The 27,861-nt window shown below is 38.9% G+C and overlaps 2 protein-coding genes across 3 annotated transcripts in view; one reads left to right on the top strand and one right to left on the bottom strand.

Annotated features, from left to right (window-relative positions):
* The window catches only part of LOC137290382 (epidermal growth factor receptor substrate 15-like 1), a 33,942-nt gene extending 13,381 nt beyond the window's left edge, over positions 1-20,561 (top strand). The window contains exons 11-21 of one of the 2 annotated variants that reach the window (XM_067821281.1): positions 5,857-5,951; positions 6,830-7,001; positions 7,560-7,622; positions 7,795-7,842; positions 8,294-8,443; positions 12,719-12,850; positions 14,045-14,204; positions 15,541-15,635; positions 16,704-16,826; positions 17,173-17,484; positions 19,344-20,561. In XM_067821281.1, the coding sequence (XP_067677382.1) occupies positions 5,857-5,951; positions 6,830-7,001; positions 7,560-7,622; positions 7,795-7,842; positions 8,294-8,443; positions 12,719-12,850; positions 14,045-14,204; positions 15,541-15,635; positions 16,704-16,826; positions 17,173-17,484; positions 19,344-19,379 (1,386 nt within the window). In that variant the 3' untranslated portion in view covers positions 19,380-20,561. The remainder of the gene's footprint in view (positions 1-5,856; positions 5,952-6,829; positions 7,002-7,559; positions 7,623-7,794; positions 7,843-8,293; positions 8,444-12,718; positions 12,851-14,044; positions 14,205-15,540; positions 15,636-16,703; positions 16,827-17,172; positions 17,485-19,343) is intronic. The other variant, XM_067821282.1, reaches the window with a different exon arrangement.
* Positions 54-4,859, bottom strand: LOC137290391 (Ig-like V-type domain-containing protein FAM187A). Its single transcript, XM_067821294.1, has 6 exons — positions 4,561-4,859; positions 3,960-4,191; positions 2,026-2,178; positions 1,268-1,602; positions 750-908; positions 54-225 (listed from the first exon to the last, which is right to left on the bottom strand). The coding sequence occupies exons 1-6, from the start codon at positions 4,857-4,859 to the stop codon at positions 54-56; spliced, it is 1,350 nt and encodes a 449-aa protein (XP_067677395.1).
* Positions 20,562-27,861: the final 7,300 nt, after the last annotated feature.

Here is a 27,861-nt window from a genome sequence, read left to right as displayed (position 1 = left end):
GTCAAACATTGTGACACACATTTGTTAAATGTGATGGCTTGTCTGTAAGCCGTTCACCTGGCTGTCTTCTGTCCACGTCGACAACACACACACAGACACACCAGTGTAACAGCAATACCAGTGAGGATGAAGCCACCATAAGATACGTAGTCCTTGATGTTGGCGTCAAACTTCTTGATCACAATGACCTTTATCGTTGCTACGTGCCTTTTCAGGATCCAACAGCTGAAACGTCAGTAAGTGCGTTAATAATGTTGATAATTCAGTAAGTGTGCCATTTTTCCCTTGTTTCATTGTGAGACTTATGGATGAATATGCCAAGGGTTTGGGTAGTTTGTATGAGCAGAAAGATATAACGGAAACGTGACAATTTAGCTAACCATGCTTACTGTTGAAGCTTGAAAATCAGGTTTCTTTGCCAGTGACTTCTTTAACTGGCATTCTAGAAGTTGGGTAGATGAAGAATGAGGACTATTTTTATGGGTATACAACTTCTTTATTGTTTAGTTTATTGTATTGTACCTGCTGTTGATTGTTTACTGAGTGGCACTATGTGTGGTGTTGAGCATCTTGTGACTGACCTACATATATGGACCAGTGAGTGACAACCTTGAATGGCCTTGTCTGTATGACCTGTCAGTATGATGCTGTGAGTGACTTGTTTGTTTGGCTGTGTTAGTGACCTGTATTATAACCCTGTGAATGGTCTGCTATGGCCTAGTAGCTGCAAGGTGCTGTGAATGACTTACTTGTATGGTGCTGTGTCTGAAATGAAGAGCCTCCTGATGTGCAGCTGGTTCTCTTGGTCTACATACACCCTACCTCGCGTCTGCTTCTTGATGCTCAGGGGATCAATCTGCCGCTTACCTCGCTGCCACCTCACAATTGAGCCATCATCACCTTCATCGCTGAAATGTTTCACAGTATACGAAACGTAAGCTATGATGCAAGTACAAGGGATGTGTATCAGTTAGTTTGTAGCTCAAATCAAATGCTGACATTGAAAGAGTGTGACACTGAAGTTCCAGCATCATGAAGGATATTACAAGTTGTTCTCTGGTCACTGAGTGGTCACTGAGTACCTGAGTTAGGCAACAGGTCAAACACTACTAACACAAAGTACCAAATGATTTCCCACAGTTCGTAATTGTTGGCAGGCAACATAGTAAATCTCTCCAGCTTGTAAGTGAGGTACATTGATTGGCTCAGACAATCAGGAAACATTATTTATTTGTGAGGTAAGATAAATAAAAAAAATTGAACTTACCTTGGACATTTGAGCATCAGGTGGATCCCAGCTTCGTGGTACTGGACTTTCCTTTTGACCATAGGAGGCAACTTGGGGCGAGCTTTGATTGAGTAGAATCCTGGTTCAATGACCTCCACAACTTTCCCTGAGGAATCTGTAATGTTGAGTGGAGGTGGCTCGGTTGGGCAGGGCACTTCACATGCACCCATCAGGACTTCACTGTGTCTCTTAGCAATGCTGGGTACATGCGAAATTGCTTTAGGAAGAGCTGTTGAGCGACAAGGGACGCCATCTTTGTATAGTGCCAACAGTGGGAAGTCAACAGGCTTTGTTGCTTGAGACGTCCATATTTTCTAATTAGAAAATGAAGTAGAATTCAGTTTGTCACATACAGTAGTAACATATGTTATTGTTCAAGATTATACATATATAGTAACGTTCAGATTGTAGTGCTAGGAAATTGTAATCCGTTCTATGACATTACCGTTGACCTCTTTCTTAAAGACATTGTGTATTTATGACATTGTGTTTGGGAATTTACACTTATCACAAGAGTACACAACTGTGTCATCTAGACTACCAATTGTCAAGCTTCCATTTCTCATTAGACTGTAGAAATAGAAACAGTAGAAAGACATTGTGTATTTGTATACATTTCTGTATGAAAGGTTAGTTTAAAGTCTGTTTTGTACTTTAATACTGAGTAAAGCAGGTTGCAAACAACGAGACAAATTTTGTCCAGGTTTTAACTGGCTTCGCCTTCTGAAGTTGCTCACCTTGACCATGCAAAGCCCAATCTTCCTTCTATGTCCAGGCTTACCACAGTGGTTGCATTGGCTCCATTCTGTCCAGCTGGTCAGCAGTTTCAGGTTCAACTTGTACAGGAATGTAACCGGTGGCAGCAGATTTCTTTTGTCTTTCTCCAGCACCTTTGAGACAAATCATCATACATCTATATGGCACATCAGCTCCTCATCACAATTCCCAGACAGAAATTCTAGGCATTCTGATTTCGCCTCTTCGGCAATGGTGCTCCACAGTTGTGGTATTAACTCCCCCACTGAATTCAACATGTCTCCTTCCATTGACTTCTTTAAAATCATCATACATCTATATGGCACATCAGCTCCTCATCACAATTCCCAGACAGAAATTCTAGGCATTCTGATTTCGCCTCTTCGGCAATGGGGCTCCACAGTTGTGGTATTAACTCCCCCACTGAATTCAACATGTCTCCTTCCATTGACTTCTTTAAAAGTTCACTGAAAACCCACCTTTTCAGAAAATATTACAACCTATAACTTAACTTTCCTGAAATTATTGCCCTTTGCCTTTGTAAATATAGTGGAAGTCCTCAAAACCAGCATCACTCCAATCCGGCTTGCTCTCAATAGCAGCACTAGAATTTGGTCCTGGCAGAAGCTAGTTAATTTATGATCATTTGCACACCCTCTAATCCAGCGTCACCTTACTTCAGCACAGTAATGACCATCCAATTGACTGTTTGCACAGTAGTTAACACTCTTAAAACTGGCATCCACTATCTTGGCTCTCCTATTGATTGGCGGAAAGAGTATTAACAACACAGTGGATTACAGTTAAGTATGACGGTTAGGCATAAGTAAGTGAGGAAAACTGGTGAGCAGCAAATGTCACTTGGCAAATTAAATTAACTGGTGTCCCTCAATTTGTCAGTCGCTTGCCATGTCAAGATGGCTTTGAGATTATCGGAATGTGTATTAACAACACAGTGGATTATAGTTAAATACGGTTGAGTATGGTTAAGGATTTTGCCTGAGTAGGTGAAGTAAACTGGAGAGTGAAATGTGTCATGTGTACTATGAATTAATTGTTGTGTCACAATTTGTCAAGACAGTTTAGAGGGCTTCCACTGTAGTTGCATTTATTTCACTCCATGTAGTGCTTTGAGCATGCTTTATGTGTGGAATTCAGCGCAGTATAAATAGAGGATATTATGTGAGTGCCCACGTCATACTATGTTTACGACACGAGTGCCTAAATGTTGGTATTTCCCAAGCAGGAGTGAGGGATATACCGATATTTTGGTATGAGCGTCGTAAACACAGTATGTTATAGGCATGAATATAATATTCTGTTTATTACCGAAGTTGTCAAATTGAGGAAAATGAACCCAAATCTGCTTCCAAACACTGGCTGGCTACGCGTCCTTGCTGCCTGTAGAACGCAACATCACAGAAGAAACGTGACACCATAGCATTTTTCATGATGTCATATCACCATGACAAAGTGATATTTTGCCCTAGGGCATCATATGAAAAGTATGAACCCCAATATGTTGGGTAACAAAATACACATATTATTATTATTGAATGGATTTGAATGTCTGAGTGACAGCAGCATTCAGCATTCTACATTTATTCAGCATATTATGTTTCTATGTAGTTCTCAATGAACAATGAGTGAGACTTGGGACTGTGTGTACTGTGCAGTTGTTAAATATACTGGATTTAATGGATAGCTTTAAATGTGAATTGGATTCATACCATTTTTAGCCTGGTGCATCATATACTTCTGTTCGGGTTATATATGACTGAAAGTTTTGGACAAAGTTAAACAAATGAGACATTCAATGTTTGATCTGAAGCATTTTGTTTCATTCAGCAGTTTTAGATGCAGGATTATCACCGAGATGAGGGATGATCTTGTGGACTGGGTCAAAAACACTCACCACTTTCCTGGTCTCCGCTGTGAGCACATCCAGCTGGTAGACGGCCATATATTCGCCACCCTCAACACAGAAGTACTGACCTACATCAGCCATGTCCAGTTCCTTAATAACCAGTGTCCAGTGTTTTGTGATGCGAAGGTGCTTGCTAGTGTCTAGCACTCTTATGGTTGCATCCGCTCTCTTGAGGAATTGCCATGAGACCATCTGAGAGTCAATTTGGTCAGGCCTCACACTGCAAGAATAAATCATAGAAGGATATGGAACTTTTAGTTGAAGTGGCTTTGTCAAACAATAGTGTTTGGATGAACGCTTTAAGTTAGTGGACTGTTTTCATGACTGGTTTTATGTATAGTGTCTGGTCTATATCATTTTTCCTTTTGTGCACTCCCTCATCCTTTCTGTGTTCATTTTGAGACTGAGATATTTTTAGCATCTTTCACATTGGTGAACATTTTCAACAGTCCATATCAATTTCAAACTTCTTTTCTTCATACCTGTACCAAACTAATGATTATATGAAATGTCAACATTTGATGTGAGCTACATGACTATTGACACGGAGTTGGCAGAATATAAATTGCATTAGCAAGTGTCGACCAACCAAATGAGACATTTCAACTTGACCGTCTGCCCAATATGTGAGATGATTGGAGTGATGCTCTGTTTTTGATACTTGAGCATGTTGAGCTTCTCTCTCAGGCACTTGTAGTACTCCAGAAACATTTCCTTTGCTTCAGAGTGAGACATTCTCCACTCAGTTCCCACAGCCCTTTTCTTCTTCTCTTTAATTTTCGAAATATTTGTTCTCCATTCCATAGTCTTTGACCCATCATTGGGCACAGATTTTGATTCTGCAGCTATTAGAATTGTGACAATTGTAAATGTGAAGAGTATGTTCATCTTTCTGTTGTTGTTTTTGGATAGCATTCAGATTTGAACTCCTTAGCTTTCAGTTGGTCTGAAACCATCATGTGACTGTTGCTAGGATACCATTGTTTCTTTGTCTATTACTTCATACTACTTCACTCCATGGATACCACTGTTCTCTGATTAAAAGGAAATGACATCACGTAAGACCAGACTAAGTCTGAGTGTTTATGAATAACTATTATGACATCATTGTTGCTAGGAAACGATTGTTCCTTTGTCAAGTTTCAAGATGACATCACTGCTCAGATACCATTGTTCTCTGAATAGAAGACTGTGACATCACAGTTCATCTGAGTCTTCTGTTGAATACCATTAATTTAGTATACGAATTTCAGTAGCCTTTTTGTTTTTTCAAAATTTTAGCATATAATAATTGATTTTAGTTTCTGTGATGATTCTGAGAAAGGCACATATTTGTTTTTAAATAAGTACAATTTGGAAGAATTCTGCTGGGGGGAAAAAAAAGTACTTTTGTTCTCTTTCGTAGTGAATGAGGCTCGTCCAGGTTGAGGATGACCTTGACCTTTTTTGACTTTACAGGAAATAGGCAAACAAACCCAGTCTTCCTATAGACACTTTCCTTGTACTAATCCTTATACTGTTAAAATATGCACCAATTGGTATATTTTAAAAATCAACTTAGTCATGCCTTTATGTTCTGGAGTATGTTGAGATTTATCTTTTAGTTTTCGAATGCATGATGGTATGGAGTGATTCTTTTACCAATCATTGCCCTAATTCTGATGAATTTTCTCAAAAGTATTAATCTAGTATGGCAATATGCATATTGAATGTAAGGAAATTTCAGATTATTTATCACACATGTCTCTGCCTAGTTTCCTGGTACCTGTGTTCTGCAGGAGGAAGAACACTGGATTATGCAACTTGAATATGCTTCTGTTTCAACTGCAGCAGTTTTAGCATCCTGCTGGGTACGTTGTTTAAATACATACTGATTTTTTTCCAGGATGGGACAAATGCTGGCCCATATAGTCATGTAGCAGATTTCTCTGCTATCAAAGAACTAGATTTCATCAGCAAAGAGATTGATGAAATCAAAAGGTTTGTATGCAATTTCAGCATATAGTGCTTGTATTTTACTTTTGTTTATTAATGTATAATATATGAAATGAATGTGTTCAAAACAGGATGATATGCCAGTTAGCATGTCTATCCATTTGTTTTCTGTTTCTAGAGAAGAAATGCTATACCGTTCAAAATTTCTTGATAACAAATTGCTAAACAGATCTGTGTGATGATGTTCTGGTGCCATTTAATTATTACATGTATCAATATTGAAAAATACTGAGCAATATTTTTCTCTTCCCTGAACTGAAGGTATACAAGAGCAATGAACCAAAAGCCAAGCTTTATTTTACACCAGATTGTGTGGATGTGCCGTCTCTTGATGACTAGATTAGTGCCAGTTATAATGCAAAATTCTGTGGTTGTTGAAATGTTGGCCTTTTGAATGTCTAATAGGGCTGCTGTGGGACACTATGATGCATCTATTTTAAAGTATAATGTATGCTTCTTTGCTCTCTCTTGGAGATAGTCCCACTGTCTTGTACTGCTATGATTGTAGCATCAAACAAACATGTTGGGTAGGTATCCAGTATTCTGTAGGTGTACCCTGGTAATAGACTTTGATGTACAATATATACAAAAAGATTCCTAAGAGGCTTGATTTGTTCCCTTTGATTTGTGACTCCCCTTTTGAAAATGACACTTTTCTTGTCACTGATGAGCTCAGAGGGGCAACAACTCAAGGACACTCAAAGGCATTAAGAACTGACACTTCTCCTTAATGCATGAATCTCTCATTTGTCAGGTTTTTCCCACACTACCAGCATAACAATTTGGCCCATGGCCATGTTCCTTGGCAAACAGATGCTGCCTAGATGCTGTATGTTTCTTAAATAACTGCGTGTGTTACACAGGGAGAAGATGCAGATCGAGAGGGACAAGGTGCAGAGGGACGCAGATATTAAGATCCGACAGGGCGAAGTGCAGATGCTGCAGAAGGAACTGGATGCTATGACCAGCACTCTGCATCAGCTGGAGGGTCAGAAAAAGGAGGCCCAGAAACGCCTAGACGAGCTTGGTGACAAGGTAGGTAACTGTGCACCATTATCAGCTGGAGGGTCAGAAGAAGGAGGCCCAGAAACGCCTTGACAAGCTTGGTGACAAGGTAGGTAAATCTGCTCCATGCATCAGCTCTAGAGTCAAAAGAACCAGGCCCAGAAACACTTGGTGTCAAGATAGGTAACTCTGCACTCTGCATCAAGAAATGCCTTGATGAGCTTGGTGCCAAGGTTGGTAACTACTCAGTGCATCAGCTGGAAGGGCTGCAGAAAGAGGCCCAGAAATGCCAGGACAAGTTTGTTCACAAGGTAGGTAACTCTGCACCATTATCAGCTGGAGAGTCAGAAGAAGGAGGCCCAGAAATGCCTGGACAAGCTTGTTGACAAGGTAGGTAACTCTGCATCTTGCATCAACTGGCGCTTTTTGCAAAGTTGGTACAACCTGCATATGTTTGAACCCAATTGTGTATCTTATGTTTTGAATTTACCACTCTTTTAATGTCGTCCAGTAACCTCACAGCATTATAGTAGAACACTGACAAATAGCATTGTGCTTCTTATGATCCAAAGCTTCTGTTGATTTCAGAGATCAGACTTGGAAAACAATGTCAAAGATTTGCGAGAGAAGTGCCAGGCAGAGCAAGCAGAGGTGAGAATGCCTGAACAGGACACTATATGTTTCTATTGTTTCTAGTTAAGATTGCATTTTCCCCCTTAATACCTCAGTGTGTGATGAACATTTGTTAATGTTATTTGCAAGTCATATTTTTGTCATTGGTATACTTGAAAACTGTTCCAACTGTTTTGCTTTTGATTCACAGGTTGATAAACTCAGGGGACAAATATCAAACCAAGAAAAATCTGTGAAAGTAAGTTTGAAAACTACACTTTGTTTGTTTTTCTCTTTCTTTTCATTGATGTTAATAAGGTCAAACTGTTGATCGGTTTTTAACTGGGAGTATGAGCTTTTCTGAAATGTTCCATACTTCTTTGAGTGACATTTTTGGAGCTGTGAAGTATGAAGTAGGCAAACTATGGAAAACAATTTATGTATTTTGAGAGCGAGACGTTTCAATACAGATTTTTGTACCATTCTCAAGCAGGAATAAAGTTTGTCTATTTTGTGAATTCTAAACACTGGCCATACTTTTGACGTGGAGAAACTAGTACGCACGGATATATACTGATCATAAATAGTTAGGTATATATGTAAATTTTGAAATAATTAACAGTGATATCTTTAATGAACACCTCCCGAATAATGTGTTAATAGTGATGGTGATACTGATGATGTTGTTGATGGTGCCGTTGTTTGTGCAGGACCAAGAGTCTGACTTAGTGCGGTTGCGGGGGGAGTTGAACAAGCTAAGGGAGGATGAATCGTCCCTGGAACAACAGGTGGAAGCAGGCAAGCAGCAGCTTGAGTCCCTCATCAAGTCCCAGAAGGACCTCCAGCTACAAGTCAACCAGGTGAGAGTTCTTTTCACCTTCTTCCACAGATGTTGATGTCTAGTTGTCTGGGACAAAGGTGCCTTGGTCTCCATTGATCTGTGATCCATTTGCTCTTGTTAGATTGAGCTTCAGTTGAACATTACGATAGGATTACCCGTGACATCAATACCCAGCGAATACCTCCAGGTGTAATGAAACAGGTACTTCTGTACTGGACAGCAAAAGAAATGCAAAAATGAAATCTCATAAAAGTAAATGTTCATGTTCATGTTCATGTGTTCTATTTAAGAACTTGATGAAAAGCGAGAGTTGTATTTCTTTTGCTGTTTAGTATTCTTGCTGTGGCTTCCCTTTAACCACCAGGTACATAAACTCTAACATTTGAATCTGAGGTAAATTACAAAAAGTAAACCATAATTTAATTTGAGTCCTTTCAGCTTTGATGTTGAAACAGGTTCCATCACTAAGATCACTGAAAGCAACTGACTAGTGACCTCAACTGTCCTCACTTCCTCTATCATCCTATGTAGTATAGGCTAGTCATCTGTATGTATCTGAGTAGTATCTACAAGCACCTGACATTTAGATGATCTGGTGCATTTGGCTCATTGGATGATAGGCATCAGTGCATGTATCTCATGCTTGATCTAGGGTTGATTTAAGGGTGGCTCTGTGTGGATCTGTGGGTAGAATAACTGCTGTATTCCATGCCTGTTAGCTGTTGTACAAGCTGACTATTATTGTTATCACCATGAAGGTGATGGTGAAGATGGCCATGTGGATTAGTTTATCCAAAACATTTGCTGAATGAATCTACTGTCATATATATACATATTTCTGAGCTCATGACAATCATACAATCATGATTTGTTTGTCCAGTTTAAGGAGTATGCAAAGCAGTTTTATTTTGTTGTATCAGACTGGATTGAAGAGATTTACCATTTGCTGTGGCACATGTTACTGTTTATTTGAAAAGATGACTTACCGTTTGAGAATGTTTGCTGGATTTTAAGAATACAGCTTTAAAGGTTGCAAGCATTTAATTTTAGGAAGATATAATTCATTTACTGACATGATTTATTGACAAATTTATCATGACTGGTTTACTGTAATAGATATTTACATGCAATGGGACAATTCTGGTTTGGAATTGATCCCACCTTTACACTTGTAATAGGCAGCAGTAAGGATCGGATTGTCAGACTTGCTGACTCTATTCACTTTGTAAGCAGTAAGGATCGGATTGTCAGACTTGCTGACTCTCTGATTGTGTGTTATCAGATCATTGGTAATAATATGGATCACTGGAAAGTCAGGTTTTTTGTTTACATGGCGCTGAAAAAAACGACCCATAGCCAGCCATGTATACTAATCTGTATAATTTGTGATGCCTTATGTAGACTTAAAGTTTCAGAATCAGGTGTTCATTCTTTTTAAAATATGCCAAGGGCCTTTTTATTCTCTGATAATAATATTGCTATATTTAATCTGTCAAGTTATGACATATTTTCTTCAGAAATATGTATAAACTCCTATTGTGTAGCATATGTGTGTAATATATTGCAGTATACTCTTAAGTAATTCCTTATTGACAGACATTTCAGATAAAAGGTAATTGAATGTATACATGCTTAAATTGTACTATAATTTCTCCATGATTTGTATGAATGAATGCTCTGATGAATCCTATTTGTGATTGGGTGGCTTGAGTTAGTTATATTAATATATAAACAGTTCTTTATGTGAACCTTTGTGTGGTGAAGTTGTAAAATGTACAGAGGACAAAAATCCATAAAACAAGAAAGAAAATTGGTCTGGCCTTAATAACAATTGTTTCAAGCAACACTTGATTATTGTCATTGTGTCGATGTTACTACAGGAGAGATAAGGAAAACCTTTGCCTATGCTTATTCTTTGGTTATCATCAGTTTATGATCTTGTTGTATTCTTGTTATCATTAGGTCTCAGACTTGACAACACATCATGTCTGGTTAGGTCAGAGCGACTTCGTCAGATCAGTCAGAGCATCAACTCTGAGGTTGCTGTTATAGCATTGGCAGTTCAAGAAGGTTTTGGGGGTGGGGGTGGTGGGAGGTGGGAGAATGGGGGTGGGATGGAGATGTGCAGGGTGTGAAGAGATGTGCATTGATGCACACACCCCTGTTTTCATTCATCTGCTTTTCATCTGATATTCATCACCTTTAAATCTGCTCTATTCACTTTGTAAGCAGTAAGGATCGGATTGTCAGACTTGCTGACTCTCTGATTGTGTGTTATCAGATCATTGGTAATAATATGGATCACTGGAAAGTCAGGTTTTTTGTTTACATGGCGCTGAAAAAAACGACCCATAGCCAGCCATGTATACTAATCTGTATAATTTGTGATGCCTTATGTAGACTTAAAGTTTCAGAATCAGGTGTTCATTCTTTTTAAAATATGTCAAGGGCCTTTTTATTCTCTGATAATAATATTGCTATATTTAATCTGTCAAGTTATGACATATTTTCTTCAGAAATATGTATAAACTCCTATTGTGTAGCATATGTGTGTAATATATTGCAGTATACTCTTAAGTAATTCCTTATTGACAGACATTTCAGATAAAAGGTAATTGAATGTATACATGCTTAAATTGTACTATAATTTCTCCATGATTTGTATGAATGAATGCTCTGATGAATCCTATTTGTGATTGGGTGGCTTGAGTTAGTTATATTAATATATAAACAGTTCTTTATGTGAACCTTTGTGTGGTGAAGTTGTAAAATGTACATATGGTTACTCTTCATATGTATTCATGTTCATGTTTTACAGATATATTTGTTGTGAGGTCAGGTCTTTTTAACCAGTACCCGAGATGCATAATTATGACAAAAAATGCTATCATAGTTGTAGCTATATGTACAGGTCAACATTCTATTTATGTTTTGTATTATTTTTTACACAAAACATCAAATGAAGACGAGTAATTATTGCTGCAGAATAATATACTGATTTAGACTAACCTAATCTAAGCATAGGCAAGATTCCCTTACTGATATTCTTGGCAAGTTAGCTATCATACCATTTTCTAACATTACTGAGTGGAATAGAAACAGCTGCCGCATCATTACGTGTACAGTTAGGTCAGAGCATGCCCTGGAGAAAACAGTGTTTCTGTCGGCTTTTTTCATAGCTGGACATTGTGACTGGCTAGCATTTCAAATGTGTCTGTGCTGTTGTCTTTAACCCGAGGTATTCCCAAACAGCTGTATTATATGTGACAACACATTAATTTCATTGTGAAAATGTAAATTTTTTTCGAGGAGAAATGAAACTGACAGAGGTAATTAGAAATTGATTTCAAAATTTGCCGGACACAGTGACTGACAGCCTTTGAAATTACTGGACATTCTAACTTTGTGCCAGTCAAAGTCTGGCATGTATCAGACAACAGAAACACTGAAAGAAGCGACATGGGGCACAGTCACTGATGATGACAGTGGGAGATTGTACTTCTAAGAATATATATCAACTGGTGCTGACTATACAATGCCTTTGAGCACATAAATCAGTTGTGTTTGGATGCTGGGTTGGAACACCTGTGCCTGATTAACTGCATGTGCAGATATGTCATGGCTGATCAAATTTTATTTTTATTTTTTTCTTGCCAGCCCTTAGGTTTTCAGAGGACAAAAATCCATAAAACAAGAAAGAAAATTGGTCTGGCCTTAATAACAATTGTTTCAAGCAACACTTGATTATTGTCATTGTGTCGATGTTACTACAGGAGAGATAAGGAAAACCTTTGCCTATGCTTATTCTTTGGTTATCATCAGTTTATGATCTTGTTGTATTCTTGTTATCATTAGGTCTCAGACTTGACAACACATCATGTCTGGTTAGGTCAGAGCGACTTCGTCAGATCAGTCAGAGCATCAACTCTGAGGTTGCTGTTATAGCATTGGCAGTTCAAGAAGGTTTTGGGGGTGGGGGTGGTGGGAGGTGGGAGAATGGGGGTGGGATGGAGATGTGCAGGGTGTGAAGAGATGTGCATTGATGCACACACCCCTGTTTTCATTCATCTGCTTTTCATCTGATATTCATCACCTTTAAATCTGCTCTATTCACTTTGTAATTTCCTTTGCTTCCAAATGCTTGATCTGCCACTGCTATAGCCAGGTGTATTTAAGTGTGAGTTTAGTTGTTGTCCTTTAGCTGTTCATTTAGTTGTACATGCACGAAACAACTAGTTTTGTGTGGAGCACCCTTCTGTTTGTACAGTGTTGTTGTTGTTGTGTTGTTGACTAGACGAAGGCCCGTGTGACCCACCTCCGAGACCAGCACCGGGCCGTGTCCCAGAGTATCGCTGGCTATAGCTCCCAACTCAATGGGGATGTTTCAACATATGGGGACAGCGACCAGTTCAGCACACGGACAACTGTAAGATTCTCCTCTTTCAGTACAGTTTAGGAATGTCAGAGGTAGAAGAATGTTACTTGTATCTAGAACTGAAACATTGATAATGCTATGCATTTCTTTGAACAAATGCTGGAGCTGTTAGTTACATCATAATGCAAGGAAAGACAGTAGTGTGCCTTGAGAATTTTAACTCCAAAATTATTTAATTCATATAAATAAAGTATGATGGAAGTTGTTCTTTCAAATCCATTATTTCATGTTTTGGGATGCTTGTTAAAGGTTATGACAAAATTTTGGTTGCCTGTTTCCTGGACTTAGGACTTAAGTGGTTTCACTGCATGTGTCACGTTTCAATGTTTTTGAGCCATGAATTGTAAGATACATTCATCAATCTGCAGTGACCTGTCCAGTTTGTTGTACTAGTTACAATGCCAACTCTTTGACATGTATGAAATAACTGGTGTAATTCCAAGACTTCAACGGGGCGGTGGGGTAGCCCATTGGTTAAAGCATCTGCTTGCCATGCCAAAGACTGGGTTTGGTTCCTCACATGGGTACAATATGTGAAGCCCATATCTGGTGTCCCCTACCATGATATTGCTGGAATATTGCTGGGATATAGCTGGAATATTGCTAAAAGCAGCATAAAACCATACTCACTCACTCACCCACTCCAAGACTTTAACACTCTTCCAGTAATGGCAAAATAAGGTTAACAGTTTAACACGGACTTACTGTAATCATATAAAGATGTCAGTGCTTTATCACAGTATAACGATGCTCTTATGTTTCTCACTGTGTGGTATGTAGGATGTGTTCAACTTTTCCTCATGGAAGTGTCTTATACTGTGATGGTGAACTGAAGAGAATAGCTGTGGCCTTATAGGTGCACATAGGTAGAAAAGTCTGTATCAAACATCTTACTATATCACATTTGTGTATAGTAGTAGTTGTACATTGGTAGCATTAGTGTTTCTTCTTGTATGCATGCTGTAATCTATTGAGTATGGCATAGTTGTAATTTCTCTTACAGTTTGGTTTCATTTAATTTGATTTACCTGTTGAAAGTATATTTTTTTCATTATTAAGAAATTAAATTATTCTACTACTAATATCAACACATATGGCCAAGACCATGTAAGGTGGTGGTAGTGGTTCAAAGTTCTTTTTTTGTGTGTGTGTTCCCATGGTTACCAAGTGCTGACCTGTTACCAGATTGGAAGCAGTCCGGTGAGCACCTTGAGTGGCTTCAGTGTTGGATCAACGATTGATGACTTCAAGGATGATCCCTTCAAGGGGAAAGATCCGTTCAGTAACTCAGGTGACCCCCCATCACAGGCGGACCCATTCCAGAATGAGGACCCATTTAAAGACAGTAAGTCGACAGATGACATCTTCCATTGAAAAGTGCACACTGTTTGTCTGACTTGATGTTTTGAAATAACATGTAAATAAAAGATTCTTACTTTCTTTGTTTTCATTTATGATTTAGATTGTCAATAAATGTAACTCTAAAATCACCAAAAAATAATTGCTAATGTCAATTGATGCAATTCATCCTCCACATTTAACGTTCACGGATAATATTGAGTTGTTTGTTTATGTTAACCACAATGTATCACTTCAATGTTTATCCAAAGTTCATTAGGGTACCTGAGTGCATGGGAATTCCCTCGCTGTTTAAAGGTCCGAAAGTAGTCCAGTTCGGTGGGTGTGGCTTAGCTTTTTAGATTCATTGGGAAATGAAATCAAAAGAAATGTTCCCAGTTAACCAATCAGATTGCCAGAATTTTTATGAACACAATGAAAATTTAATTATAAATATCTGAGTCAGTGTTTTTTTTCATATATTGGGTATCAAGTAACCACAGACCATTCAAATATTCTGATTTTTGATATTCTAAAACTGTCATTAACAATCACTTACGTGCACTTTTCAATGGAAGATGTTAGATGTCATCACTCTCCTATCCACATTGATATATTTATAGATGCATCTTGGGTACAATGTGTGAAGCTTCTTTCTGATGTCTCCCGCGATGATGTTGATTGAATATTGCTGACAGCGGTGTAAAACAAAACTCACTCACTGATAGACTGCATGTGAGGCGGTGAGATAGCCTTGCGGCTAAAGCGTTCACTTGTCATACCAAAGACCTGGGTTTGATTCACATGGGCACAGTGTGCGAAGCCTGTTTCTTGTGTTCTCCCATTTGATGGAATATTGGTAAAAGTTGCCTTCAAAGTTGAAGAAAAACCTAAGGTCTCGTAACTTTTCTCGTAGCATTCGTACCTCCTATACTGTAACATAGGAAGTAGGAATGTTACGAGAAAAGTTACAAGACCTTAGGCTTATGAGAGTTTTGTGAAACGGGGCCCTGGATGGTGTAGTGACTCGAGTGGGAACAGGTTCGAAAGCAGTGTAAAGAAATGGCAATTCGCATGTCATTGCACCCCAGGAGCTTGGGGCATTGATCATAGGATCAGCCACTGGTTTATAAAGAGATGGCAAATCATGTGTAATTGCACCACAACAGTTTGGAGCATTGCACACAGGATCAGCCACTGGTTTGTTTACATGTTCTGTCTCAGATCTGTAAGGATATGTAGTTGAGAGTAAAACACAAAACAGCATATATACATCAATTGCCTCTACTTGTTCAGTGGTGTTGGGAAAAAATGGTCATATAGTCTTCACGAATATTTTCCAGGTGATCCTTTCAAATCCTCCGATGGCTTCCAGGCAGATCCGTTTGCTGCTGAAGATCCATTTAAGGATACCTTTGGTTCAGACAAACCTACAAAGGTAACGCGTCGCCATGTTACCTTACCTTCTGATGCACTGCAGAATATGTGTACATGTGGACAGTCTTTAGGCTGTACGGAAGAGTTTAATTTGCTTATGTGCTGGGGGAGCCTAGTTTTCCAAGTGTTGCTTGTTCAAAGCCCTGATCAACAAAGTGTTCTGTGGTGCTGCGTCATTCCTAAGCTTAAGATAAATTTAGAGTTATGACAAGTCGTAACATATGAACCCTTTGTGGATCTGGACCATGTTCCATTCAAAATGGTTAAAATGTACAATGCCTGCTTCTGTGGTTTAAAGGTATTCTCAGATGGCAGTTTCCCTTTTTTTCTTTTTTTTGATTTATAATTTCAGGGAAAGCTCTGTGAATTCAAGGGTAAAACGGTATACTGTTGTATTGGTAAAACTTGCTGTATTTTGCATTTTATACCATTGTGCAGTCCAAACATGCAGTATTTTCGATTTTCGTGATGTCATCTCTACTTAGTCATGAAATGACAGCTTTGTTTGTTCAAAATAACAAAGATCATGGTTATTTTTTTCCATGTGATTAAGTAATGTTAGGTTTGACTCTTGTCGATTTTCTGCATTGTCCTCATATCTCATATACCTGAAGCAAACAGGACCAAACGGAAGGCCTTGTACTGCAGTATGTACCATACATAGTAAGAGCATATTGTAGTAAGAGGACCCTCATATGACTCTTGTCAAATTGTTCGTAAAGTAAATATAATCATCTATTCATTTCCTTACTCTGTGTCTGTTTTATTTGTTTGTGAGTACTTGACCCATGTTTCTGTGAGACCCTCTCTTACCCATGTTAGATAACCATCATGTAGTTTCTTTTTGTTGTGTAAGGCTGCACTCAAGCAATATTCCAGCTCACTATGGCAGTACTCTGGCAAAAATTGAGCATGGACAAGTCAATCCAGTAATCAACATTATTTGGCTTGGATATTTGTGGAGTATGGATTTAAATAGCAAACAAATTTATTTAACCCAGCTTATCAGATGTTTAGGATACTGGTAAGCAAATCAAAATACTAATCCTACAGTAATGTTTCCTTTCAGAGTGATCCATTTGGCAGTGAAGATCCATTTGCCGGATCTTTCTCCTCTCCATCTCATTCTAGTCAAAAACAAAGTAACTTCGACCCTTTTGGTGGTTTTGGTGCCACTAGCTCAAGTAAACAGGTATGTGTTCCCAGCGATATTTACATAGTACGTCAGTCACCCCAGTGCTCATTATTTAGTTCTAGGGATGCTTATGGAAGTATTGGGTGGTGAGGTAGCGTAGTAGTTACAGTATTCACTTGTCACACGGAAAGCCCGGGTTTGATTCTCCACAAGGGTTCCTTGGAACAAAAGCAGCGTAAAACAGTATTCACTTGATGTGGAAGAATTGATTTTTTTCAGCATCGTTTTCTCACAGTAGAGTCTTTTTATTAAAGTTTAGCAAATTTCATATGTGTTTTTATAATTTGTTTTCCCAAACCAGTTATGGGATGGCCATATCAGTATGAAATATTTTACCTTCCAGAAAGGAGCAAGCGATGACATATTTGGTTCGGATCCATTTGCTCCGAAATCCTCAAAGAGAACAGATTCTCCAGGACATGCGCCTGCCCTTCCACCTAAATCCAAAAAGCAGCCACCTCCAAGGCCAGCCCCTCCTAAGTCAAAGAGTCCCCTACCCATGGGAGCCAACAAGCCTAAGGTGGACCCATTTGCGGGATTCGGAAGTGATCCATTTGCCAGTACCTCAGATCCATTTACAAGTTCTACAACAGGAGGGAGTTCTACAACTGGGGGCGATCCCTTCGCTAATTTTGCCGACTTCAGCCCAGGAAAGGTAAGCTGACTGATGTGCACATCATATTTTCCTTTTTAAGGGGTCTCAGGTATGGGTAGGTTTTTATCGGTGTTGTTTGGCGTGTGCCGGGTTATGGAAAGATTTGAATGAGGTAAAAGCTGATGTAAGGAAAGAAAATCATCCAGGCAGAAAAGTAGCAAATTTGGCTTAAGCCCTCATCAAATCTTCTCATGAACCAAGCTGACCTTGCTTTGCCGGTTTTGTTTTTCCTTGCTTTTTTAGATAAGGATATAGTTTTCATTGAATGGAGTAAGGTTTTAACATTTCAGATGAGTAATTTTTCACTTTTTGTTTCAATCAAATAATTATGAAACACAAATTAACATTCTTCTATTTTTACTTTTGCCATTGCTTTTCTATTCCATAGACTTTTATGTGGGAAAAAAGCTTCTATGTAAGAACACCATCTATATGATGCTTATGTACAGTTTTACTGTTTAACCATTGCTTCTGTTGAATAATGGAGATTCAAGTTAAACCAAAGATCAAGGGCTTTGCTAGAGAAATACTTTTATATTGACTATACTGCATATAATAACAGTGAATGGAGCTGTGTATGTGAAACTCCGATCCATGGCACCTCTCACGTCTCACAGGGGCTCAGATATTCTGTCTCCATGGCAAATATAGCTGTCTTGTCAACAAGTGATAAGAAAGGGTTAGCCCGGGATAATGTTCCTTGTCATACTATGCAACTTCAACAGGGAATCATATTCATTAGTTAACCTTTTGGTAGATCCTAAAAGAAGGTAATATCGTAGGAAAAGTTGAGCTGTGTAGGTCTACCCAAGCTTTCATTAATAGGGATGTCCAGCTGTGTCAAACTGTCTATCATACATATCATATTTGCTAGTTGTCCTTTTGGTTGATCCTATAATAAAGTAATGTCCTATCAAACATAGGATAGGTCGTTCCAAGCCTTAAGCAGATGACTGATGAAGTCATGTGCCATTGAACCCTTGTGGAATCTGGGTTAGAATTGATTCTCAGCAACATTCACTGGTTGTGAAATATGTGAGTAAGTTAGGAGTAATGTAATAGATTGGTTATAGAGACTAGGGGCTTGGTAGGTTTCATGTTTTCCCGATGGTAGGGATCCTTGCTTACAATATCAGTCACTTGATTGTTTGTCCCAGAGTTGATCATTTACTGGATTATTTACAATACTATTTAGTACTGCTGTGTTAAATAACAGACATGTGCATTAGGTCTGTTCATTAGTGTAAAGGGCTGGGCATCCTGTCTCAGGTGAGAGGTCCATTGATCCGAGTGCTACATGTATATGCTCCTCTTCCAGACTCACTGGTACATGTTTGTTGTGGGAATATTTGGAACTGTTGGGACATAACTGGATGTGGAATGTTTCACACTCACATATGCACAGAGCACATCTTCTATCTGTCTAACTAATTAAAACACTGATCACTGAATTTTTTACGTGATAGACCTGTTTCAGTCGTTTCTAAGATAGAGGACAATGCATTTTGGGACTATTTAGACACAGCGGTTGACATGTTTGCCCAGTCCAAAGCATCATTAATATTATTTTGGGAAAAACACAAAGGGAAATTCCTGAGTTTCTCTTGTTTTGGAACAAATCATTAATCCCCTGGTTTGTTGAGTAAAACACTGGAGGAACTGTTGGCCATGTCAGCCACTCCAAAATTGTTTGCTAACACAAAACAGTGTAGTTCTACTGCTGTTCCAAGAGTCATAAAGTGATTATGGTGTTGTGAATGGTTTGGTAAGCTCAAGCAAGCATGTACAGTGAGTGTAGGTTAGGTACATATGTGCAACATACTGACCTGTCTCTCTGCTTCTCTCCCCTGACTATACAGTTTGAAGATGACAAGTCGGCATGGGCATCCCAGTGACACGCCCATCAAGGGGCACCTGTCCTCTGCGCGACAAAATATGACTTACGTATCACTCAGTCCTTCAACTTCCGACACATGACAGTTTGGACAGCCCTTTTCGTAAATCGAAACACCAAACGCGTTTATGTAACATCTGTTCTCCCTCTCGGTATCTGAACATCTGAAATAGTGTGTACAGGTATGGATGCCCTGGTGTTAAAGAAAACTTCCAAGTGTTTAGAGATTTGTTGGAACAGATGTGTTGCTCATGGGGCTTTGAAGTCAAGCAGTGTGATTGCTCCAGCCTCGAAACAGTTCTGTTTGTTATAAATGATTGGTAGTACCTCATGTACTTATATCTGAACCATCTTACTTGTTATATTTGTGGTGCCCAGTTTGCCATGTTTGGTGTTGACCTCTGGAGACTTAAGGTATGCACATTCTGTCTTCAGTGGGGTCTATGGTTACCATGGTTACAGGGTGTTTTTGATTTTGACAGCTGAACACCTCACTGACAAACAGCTGTACGTAAATTATAAGGGCTAGTATAAGATGGGCAATGCATGTATTTTCATGATCAAAATTATGTTTGTCAGTTTTTAATATTTTTTAATTGTTTTTGGGAAAAGGGAGGTAATGACAAGACATGTGAGTCTAATTACGTTAAGACACCTTTGGCATTTATGAGAGCTGTTGTGTACGAAGGTGAACTGTCCAGTCCACAGGTAATCATGGACTCTAGCTGTTGGCATTCCCGGTTTTCACTGGTGTAAGATGCAAGCTTAATTTTTGCTTGTAGTTTAACATTCAAGATGTCTATCTCTCAGACAGCTTTCATTATGAAATCTATCATACTTATCACTAACCATTATTCTATCTCTTGTACAGGTGTTTTTGCCTTGTCAGGTAAATGTGTCTGTCTTTAATAATGAATATGAAGTGGTTTTGATGTCACTGCAAATGTGTTATTTATTTCATATTTATTTCATACTGTTATATTTGTTGTATTGTAAATTGAAAAGAATCAAAGAAACCATCAAATTTACATGTTGTATACAACGATATGTTTGATTATTGTGAATGATCATTGCATAATTTGAAAAGGTATGTTCATTAATTTGTCATTGGTCACAAATATTAAAATGTCAATATCAGTAATTCTTCCTTTATATATAAAATAACAAAAGAAAGACAAACAAATGTTTATATTGCTGACTTTCATAGTATTTATGAACATAAAGAGTATGCATGGTATATGTATGAGACAAGCTGTATTACGTGGCATTAATGCATGGTAAATATATGAACTGTGAGCCATAATGTGTGGCATTGACGCATAGTAAATATACGAGGACTAAACCTTATGATGTATTTGTATCTTTAGAAATGAACACAATAGTAATTAAGGATAATTGTAATGATGCAATAGCTGAATCTGTTTAGTTGAATGTACCATCAGATTTTTTTAAGTGCAACTGGTTCTATATGGTTATTTTTAACTGTTGTATTCACAAACAATTACGTGTGCATTGGTCATGAATATGCAAAACGTATTTATAACTTCCATGAGGATTATCCTTCCTTAGCATTACCTTATATATACCTTGCTCATAATGAATGTACCTTTGAAAGGTGGCCAAGGATTTGACATAGAGCATTTTCAAGTGAGCTCAAACCATCCTGGCTTTGTCTTGGCTAATGTTTGCATGTACCCATGGTAACGCTATGTTTCCCCAACAGTTCACGGTAGACGATGATGCGTGGGAGAACAAGACAGCGGAGGAGAGGACGATACAGGTAGTAGGAGGCAATGGCCAGCAGCAGCAGCACCCTGTCCCCAAGTCCAGGACAAAACTGGACTCAAAGTTCAAACTGTCCTCTCAGGTGGATTCTGAGACTGATGTGTGAATCCAGCATCTAGTGCAATATGGCAAGCATCCACAGATGTGGAAGTAGGGATATTTTGTTCCAAGGGCAGGAGTGTAGGTGCAGCTTTGATGCTAGTCTGGAACCAGAGAGTAACAAGTAACACGAATTCTCTTTGGTTTATACTGTTTGTACTGCCATGTATGGCAGTGATGCTGATAGATAGGCCTTGGCCACTGTTACACAGTGATTGTAGCACTGAAGTGATTGTAACTCCCATACTTTATCATACACTCAGTCAGAGTGCTGCAATCGCTACATGGACCTTAGTTTGCATAGTTTATTGCCTACAAAATTATGGGCACTGATTAATTAAGGTGTCTTGGTTTTCTCAGTGTCAAACTTCCAGAATAATGGCTAGCTTTGAACATGGAACAACGTCTTCCTATTTTCAAACTTTCGGTGAATTTGTTATGTAAGATACCTTGGCTTTTTCAGTGCTTGCAAGTTGAATGTCACTACAAACCTTCACTGCTAAAACTGCTCCAGCATTTGTGTTTCTTTACAGGGAAGCTTTAATAGATTGTGTTGCCATGGTAATCAAACTCATTATGCATGAAGTAAGTTCTAATTATGTACCAGGTTTATATTCAAGATAAGACACATCAACTAAAGGATTTTCATTGTTAAACTTCCTATAGATCTTTTTAATCAGATAAAGCCTTGTTTTTTTCTTCATATTTCTAGAAGGATCTTTGATATTACCAAAATGAAATTAATGTAGGATTCTTGGTTAATATCATGAAGATAATCTTTGAAGAATCAGGTTAGATCTTGTCTTCAGCATCCCATGCTTGCCATAGGAGACAACTAACACGATTGGGTGGTCAGAACATGTCATTATATCCTAACTGTGAAGATCAGTGCTGATGATGTCAATCACTGGATTTGGGGATCCAGACATGGCTGTTTACGGGCTGCTATCACATAGCTTGAATAATGCTGAGTTTTGTCTTAAACAACAAGAAAGCAGACCAACCAGGTTTCAGAGTCTGACCATGGATGTAGAAATGACGATGTTTTTACAACATGGTGTATTAGAAGATGTATTAGTTTGTATCTGTGTTTTGAAAGTATCTGCACAATCAGAAAGTACCACTTGTGGGATTGATGTTGTGATGTACTGACAGACAAGATGGATGTTGTGTGTAGCTTCACGTCACTGGCTGTGACTCAGGTGTAAGTTGTTGTAGTGGAACACTGAAATCCAGTAGTTCAGGACTGGTGTTCAGAGTCATCACTGTTGAGAGATGTCGGTAATGTTGTGAATTATAACATGAATGATTCTAGTAAATTTGTTTCATTTTCTATGATGTTGAATTTTGATCAACTGGTAATCAGGCGCAGATTCCACAGATCAAACAGTAGTGACATGACTATATTGAACTTTAGGCACATAAAAATGACATGGTGTTAAAACATGGGATAATTTTACACTGGCATGAAAGTGATGGCAACTCCCATACTTTGACATACACTTCTGACTTTCGCAGCCGTACAATCGTTCTTGTTGCCACAGGCCTCTCAGGGCTCAGATACTTTTAAGTCCCCTTATTCGAAAGAGATTTATCATCACAGTTGGCTTAGATGTGTTGAACATAAATCCAGATGTTACATCAGTCAATGTCGATGACGTTCCCTGTGTGTGCTTCACTATCCTCCTACCTCACAGTATGTGTTGTTCTGTTTATACTGTGTCTGTAATATCAAGAAACCACACACAGGGCTCCAGATATGTCTGTATCAGCCGCGGTATGTACGGATAAAAATATGCATGATACAGTTGGAAATAATTCTGAAAATGTATTATATATGCATCACAGCAATGGTGCACGGTTTTAGGATCACTTACAAATGTATTTATCTGAAAAAGTATTGGTTTTATGTTAACTGACCTGTTTACACAAGAGTAGCAATGTTGTGGTGCATATATGAAAACAAAACACAAAATTTCTGGTACGCCTTTAATTTCCATTCAGTACTCTAAATGTACTCCTCAGTATTTCAGTGCTACTGTATTTTTGAATAATAAGGAGTACGTACTCTTGATGAGCCACAGCTTGTGTATGAAATACTTTCCAAATTTTGCAGCCAGTCAGGCTAGCTATGCCTGAAAGTCACTAGTATACAAAATAATTCAATCGACCGAAATTTGAATGAAAAAATAAACGAAAGATTACAAGAGAATAAGATCTTGTTGGCATGATACGAGTTACTTCATTAAGCTTCTAATATGATAAACATCTTTTTCAGGCCATTATCTTGCTTGTTGAAAAGTGTATTACAACTTGTAAGTCAGAGAGATTGATATATTTCAAAATGACCCCATGAAAATTCACTAGCCAGTCTGGGGAATGACTGTGGAAATTTACTAGATTTGGATTTTTACTAGCCATGGACAAGCAGCTTAAGATGGACTTAAGACCGCATCTTGAAATTGTGCTTCAGGACATGGCCCACAGAGGATGCGTTGCAAACAACCAGTCGCTTGCAAGCGATGAACAGCGAATCCCCTGACAATGGAACACTAACTTTCAGCCACTTGCAATCGCAGCAATCACTGGGAGAGGTTGCTTCTTGTCAAACCAAAATGGCAACTTAGGAAAATTTGAATTTGAAGGTCGAACAGAATTGTTCGGTTGCCAAATTGGCAAAAAACAGCTTACATCCCAGCATCCTCATTTGTTCCACAGGTTCAGTGTGGTCATCAACAATCTTATATAAATTAATCACTCATTCCTTATTAGTGCCAGATGAGCAAACAGTAATTGCTCCATGTTGCTCCATGTTTGGAAAACCGATAAATGCTTCAAGCTGTTGCAAGAGCGGAATATGCGATTCATTTGCTTACTCTTAGCGATTTTCGGCTTGTAACACACCTAGGGTGATTTAGAGCTGTGATTATCCTAAGTCTGTGTTGAAGATTGTGAGATCAGCTTAGTACACATTTGAAAGCGTGGTGCAGATCAAATACCTGTTTCAGGTAACAGGCATTTTTTGTCTGGCTTCTTGTTTTATAAAGGCTTTGACATGGTTTAGGGACAGACAGCCTGATGTTCTGAAGGGTGTACATGAATGAGTTTGAAACATCACAACGTTTTCACAACAGGTGTCACTTGGCAGTATAGGAACTTGGTAGGACATCATGTTGATGTCCTATTTAATTTACAACATAAACAAAGCTAAAGTCTTAAGTCTTAGTGTTAGGAGATTGTTTTGTGTCAGTTGAAGGTGAAGTCGGGGTGCTCCACAATCTTGTCAGATATGTTTTGCCTCTTGTTCACAGACTCTTCACTACCTGCCAAACCCAGGTTAATCGGGCATCAGGCAATGTTGGTAATGCATCTCTGCTTGTAGTTGGATGATTATCTGTGTTTGTTTGAAGTGGCACAATGTGCTATATGCAATTTGTATAGTGTTATGAGTCGTCCGTGGTTAGATATGATTGTTTTTGTTGACTGCAGGCAGATACAACACGCTTAACACGCAACTCACAAAACACACATGCCATGCAACACACATCATGGGCACACACTGCACGCAAAATACACACTTGTAGCATACGAAGTACATAGCATGCATATGCACACTTATCACTGATGCTGTACACACTTACACACATGCATAACTTCCAACACACGCATGCATGCACGTACACACTCACGCACACACACACATACACACACACTCCTGCAATCACAGATGAAAAGTCCCACAGACTGGACAGATGCAGTGGCCCTGACTATAGGAGTGACACAGTAAGGTTCAAGTTATGTAAATAGGACTTGATGATGATGATGATGATGATGATGATGATGATGATGATGATGATGATGATGATGGGCCACTGTAGATGTACATTTGGAGTTGTTACTAGTTGACAAGGATGACTGAGTTTATGTATGCATGAAGAGGTAGATTTGTAAATACTTTTTATTGAATTATGAAACTGAACATGAAAATAGAACTTTGTAGAGTACAGCAGATTATCGAATCCGTAGACAGCATCTCTAAGTCATCAGATGGGCCAATCTTTTCATCAGCTTTACATGGCCTTTTTAATCACGGATTTCAATAAACTGAAACAAGCAACTGTGAATGTTTCTTCCCTGCTAAGACAGTTTGACATTTTACAGCAACTGTATGCTGTTTTTCTTGGGATTAGGCGTTTGTTTTGTCCTTTCTGTCTTATCTGTGGACATATGTTAAAGCAACAATATCGCTTTGGTTATTGGAGAAATATTGATTGATTGTTACTTCAACATCCTGCATGAAGGTTTGGTTCAGATTTCTTATACTGTTCATCATATTAGTGTTTCCAGTGATCTTCCAACATAGCCCCATCCATTATTCTGTGTATTTTGAATCCATTTCCTATCTCATTCTTCAGTATATTCCATACAGGATTGGAAATTAAATCTGGCTGAATCCTCATTCACATCACAAACAAATCTTGTAATTCAATATTTCTGATGTTGATGACCTTGACTTAATCTGCTGGAGCGCCTGGTCGCCATTGTTGTTCAGGTGCTATTCCCTATATATGTACATTGTAGTACATCCACACATTATCCAACAAGGCTGGTACATCAGGCTTATTGCTCGAACTTTACTTAATGGTAGAAGGGACGGCAGATTTTTTAAAAGATGTTCCTTGCATAGCTTGTTGTTACATGTTATATCAGTTGCTTGGTGTTGAATGGTTCAGTATTTCTTTTAGAGTCAGATTTAATTTCTAACCCTATGATACTTATCTCCCAGCACTTCTTGGCTGTGACAATCTGGATTTGCCTCTGCTCATCGTGTATTATGCAGGAAGTAAGGACACAGCTGTGCTGCAGGTAGTGAGTGAGTGAGTGGGTTTAGTCTTCAGCTGCTGTTGCAACATTCCAGCTGGACTACCCCACTGCCTACTACAGGTGGATCGTTTGTAAGGCAGGCTAGTGGTCGACACTGCTGCCTAATGGACCAGGGCTCCGTTTTACAAACCTACCATAGCGCTGCGACTGTCGTGCCTCTTGTACTGTAACATATACTTACGACAGTGGTAGCGATATCTTTCTTAAATGGGGCCCAGCTACATGTAACACAGGTGTTACAACTGCTGTACGGATACTGTGCACATTCTGCCTAGTGGATTCGTGAAGGAATAGATCCCTTGTAACCCATGCTTCTCTGAACCTGGGATGTGATTGATCAGGTTCCTCTCGGTCCAGACTCCCCTTAACATGAGTAACTTCTGCAGCGCAGCAGTGAGTCTTTAGTCTTTGATGTGACCAGACACCATCCTTGTGATTCCAGGTCATGTTGATCTCTTGTTGTTCCGTTATATACCCTGGATACATCTATAGCCAGATACATAAGATGTAAGAAAGTGTCAGTTGAAACTAACATGGTTATACACAAAGTATTATTTCATTTATAAAAAGTGTTTCATGCTTTAAGAGATACTGTAGTAAATTGTATTCCTTCAAGAAATCTGGGCCTGCTCCTTGAAGAGATCTTGGGGATCTGAGAAATCTTAGGCTTATGCTCTGACCACTTGAAAATAGAGCTAAGTTCTCTTGTGGAACTGGGCTGAACATGTGTTGATGGTTTTCTTGTGTCATGTTAATCCACACCCCTTGTAACTTCTTGAGTATGGACTGGAACTATCAGACAACTGTAACTGGAGTTTATACACTGACAGTTGACATATGTTCTCTTCCTTTTGTGTGGTTATTATTTACTGAATATGACCAGGTTGATCTGTTTGATCTGTAATCTTATGGGACTGAAGGTTGGAGCTGATTCCATGTTAAGTATTAAAACTAAAGATGATTTGTCCTGTGTCTCCAAGGCACCTTTAGAATGAAGATTGGCCTCGTATTAGAGGAGAAACATTCTCAGCTTGTATGATAATGTAAATGTGTATGTATGCCTGTACATTTCTATCATGTTGATACAATGTTGGCAGTGCTGATGAGAAATATTGCATGTAGATAGCGAACGTTGATTGTACGTCCTAGTCACATAGCCCTGGCTTGTTGATGTATAGCTAATTCATTGACTAACATTGCTGTATCAGTCATGCCATTAAACATATACAATGGTTCATACTATTGTCATTTATATGCTGGGGACGACTGGATCACAAGAGGGAGTGAGTTTAGTTTCACGTTGCAATATTCCAGTTGAGTGACACCTGAAATCGGATTCACATATTGCACGCATGTGGAGAATCGAACTCGGGTCTTTGGACTGGCGGGCCAGCGGCTATTTTGCACTCTGAACAATGTTGACACTTTAACTATTGAGCTACCCCACATGATGCTTAAATGGGATACCAGTACCCATAGAAAATGGCTGTCCACGTCTTTGCTGTTGACGAGTGTGGCCTTGAAGAAAACACTCAAAACATACCTAAGCTCAACAGTCAATGTTCATTCAGGCCTGTCGACATTCATAGGTAGGTGGAGTCGCAATGTTGTCAAAAACCAGTCCACACGTGACGGGACTGCAGATCGGTTGACACAGAGGACTCGGTCAGGCGTTTACTCCATACACAAAGTCGGGGACCACATTAGGGCGTGTC

This window comes from Haliotis asinina, chromosome 7, assembly GCF_037392515.1.
Source record: "Haliotis asinina isolate JCU_RB_2024 chromosome 7, JCU_Hal_asi_v2, whole genome shotgun sequence".
In the NCBI taxonomy this organism is placed as follows: Eukaryota; Metazoa; Mollusca; class Gastropoda; order Lepetellida; family Haliotidae; genus Haliotis; species Haliotis asinina.
This window is presented reverse-complemented; position numbering and strand designations above follow the sequence as displayed.

Excerpts from the sequence above, each read along its gene's own strand:
- LOC137290391 (XM_067821294.1), bottom strand. The coding sequence starts at position 4,859 with ATGAACATACTCTTCACATTTACAATTGTCACAATTCTAATAGCTGCA. Across the intron at positions 4,192-4,560 it reads AAGTTGAAATGTCTCATTTG|TGTGAGGCCTGACCAAATTG; the intron begins GTTGGTCGACAC and ends TTATTCTTGCAG. Across the intron at positions 226-749 it reads TCAGACACAGCACCATACAA|CTGTTGGATCCTGAAAAGGC; the intron begins GTAAGTCATTCA and ends CTGACGTTTCAG.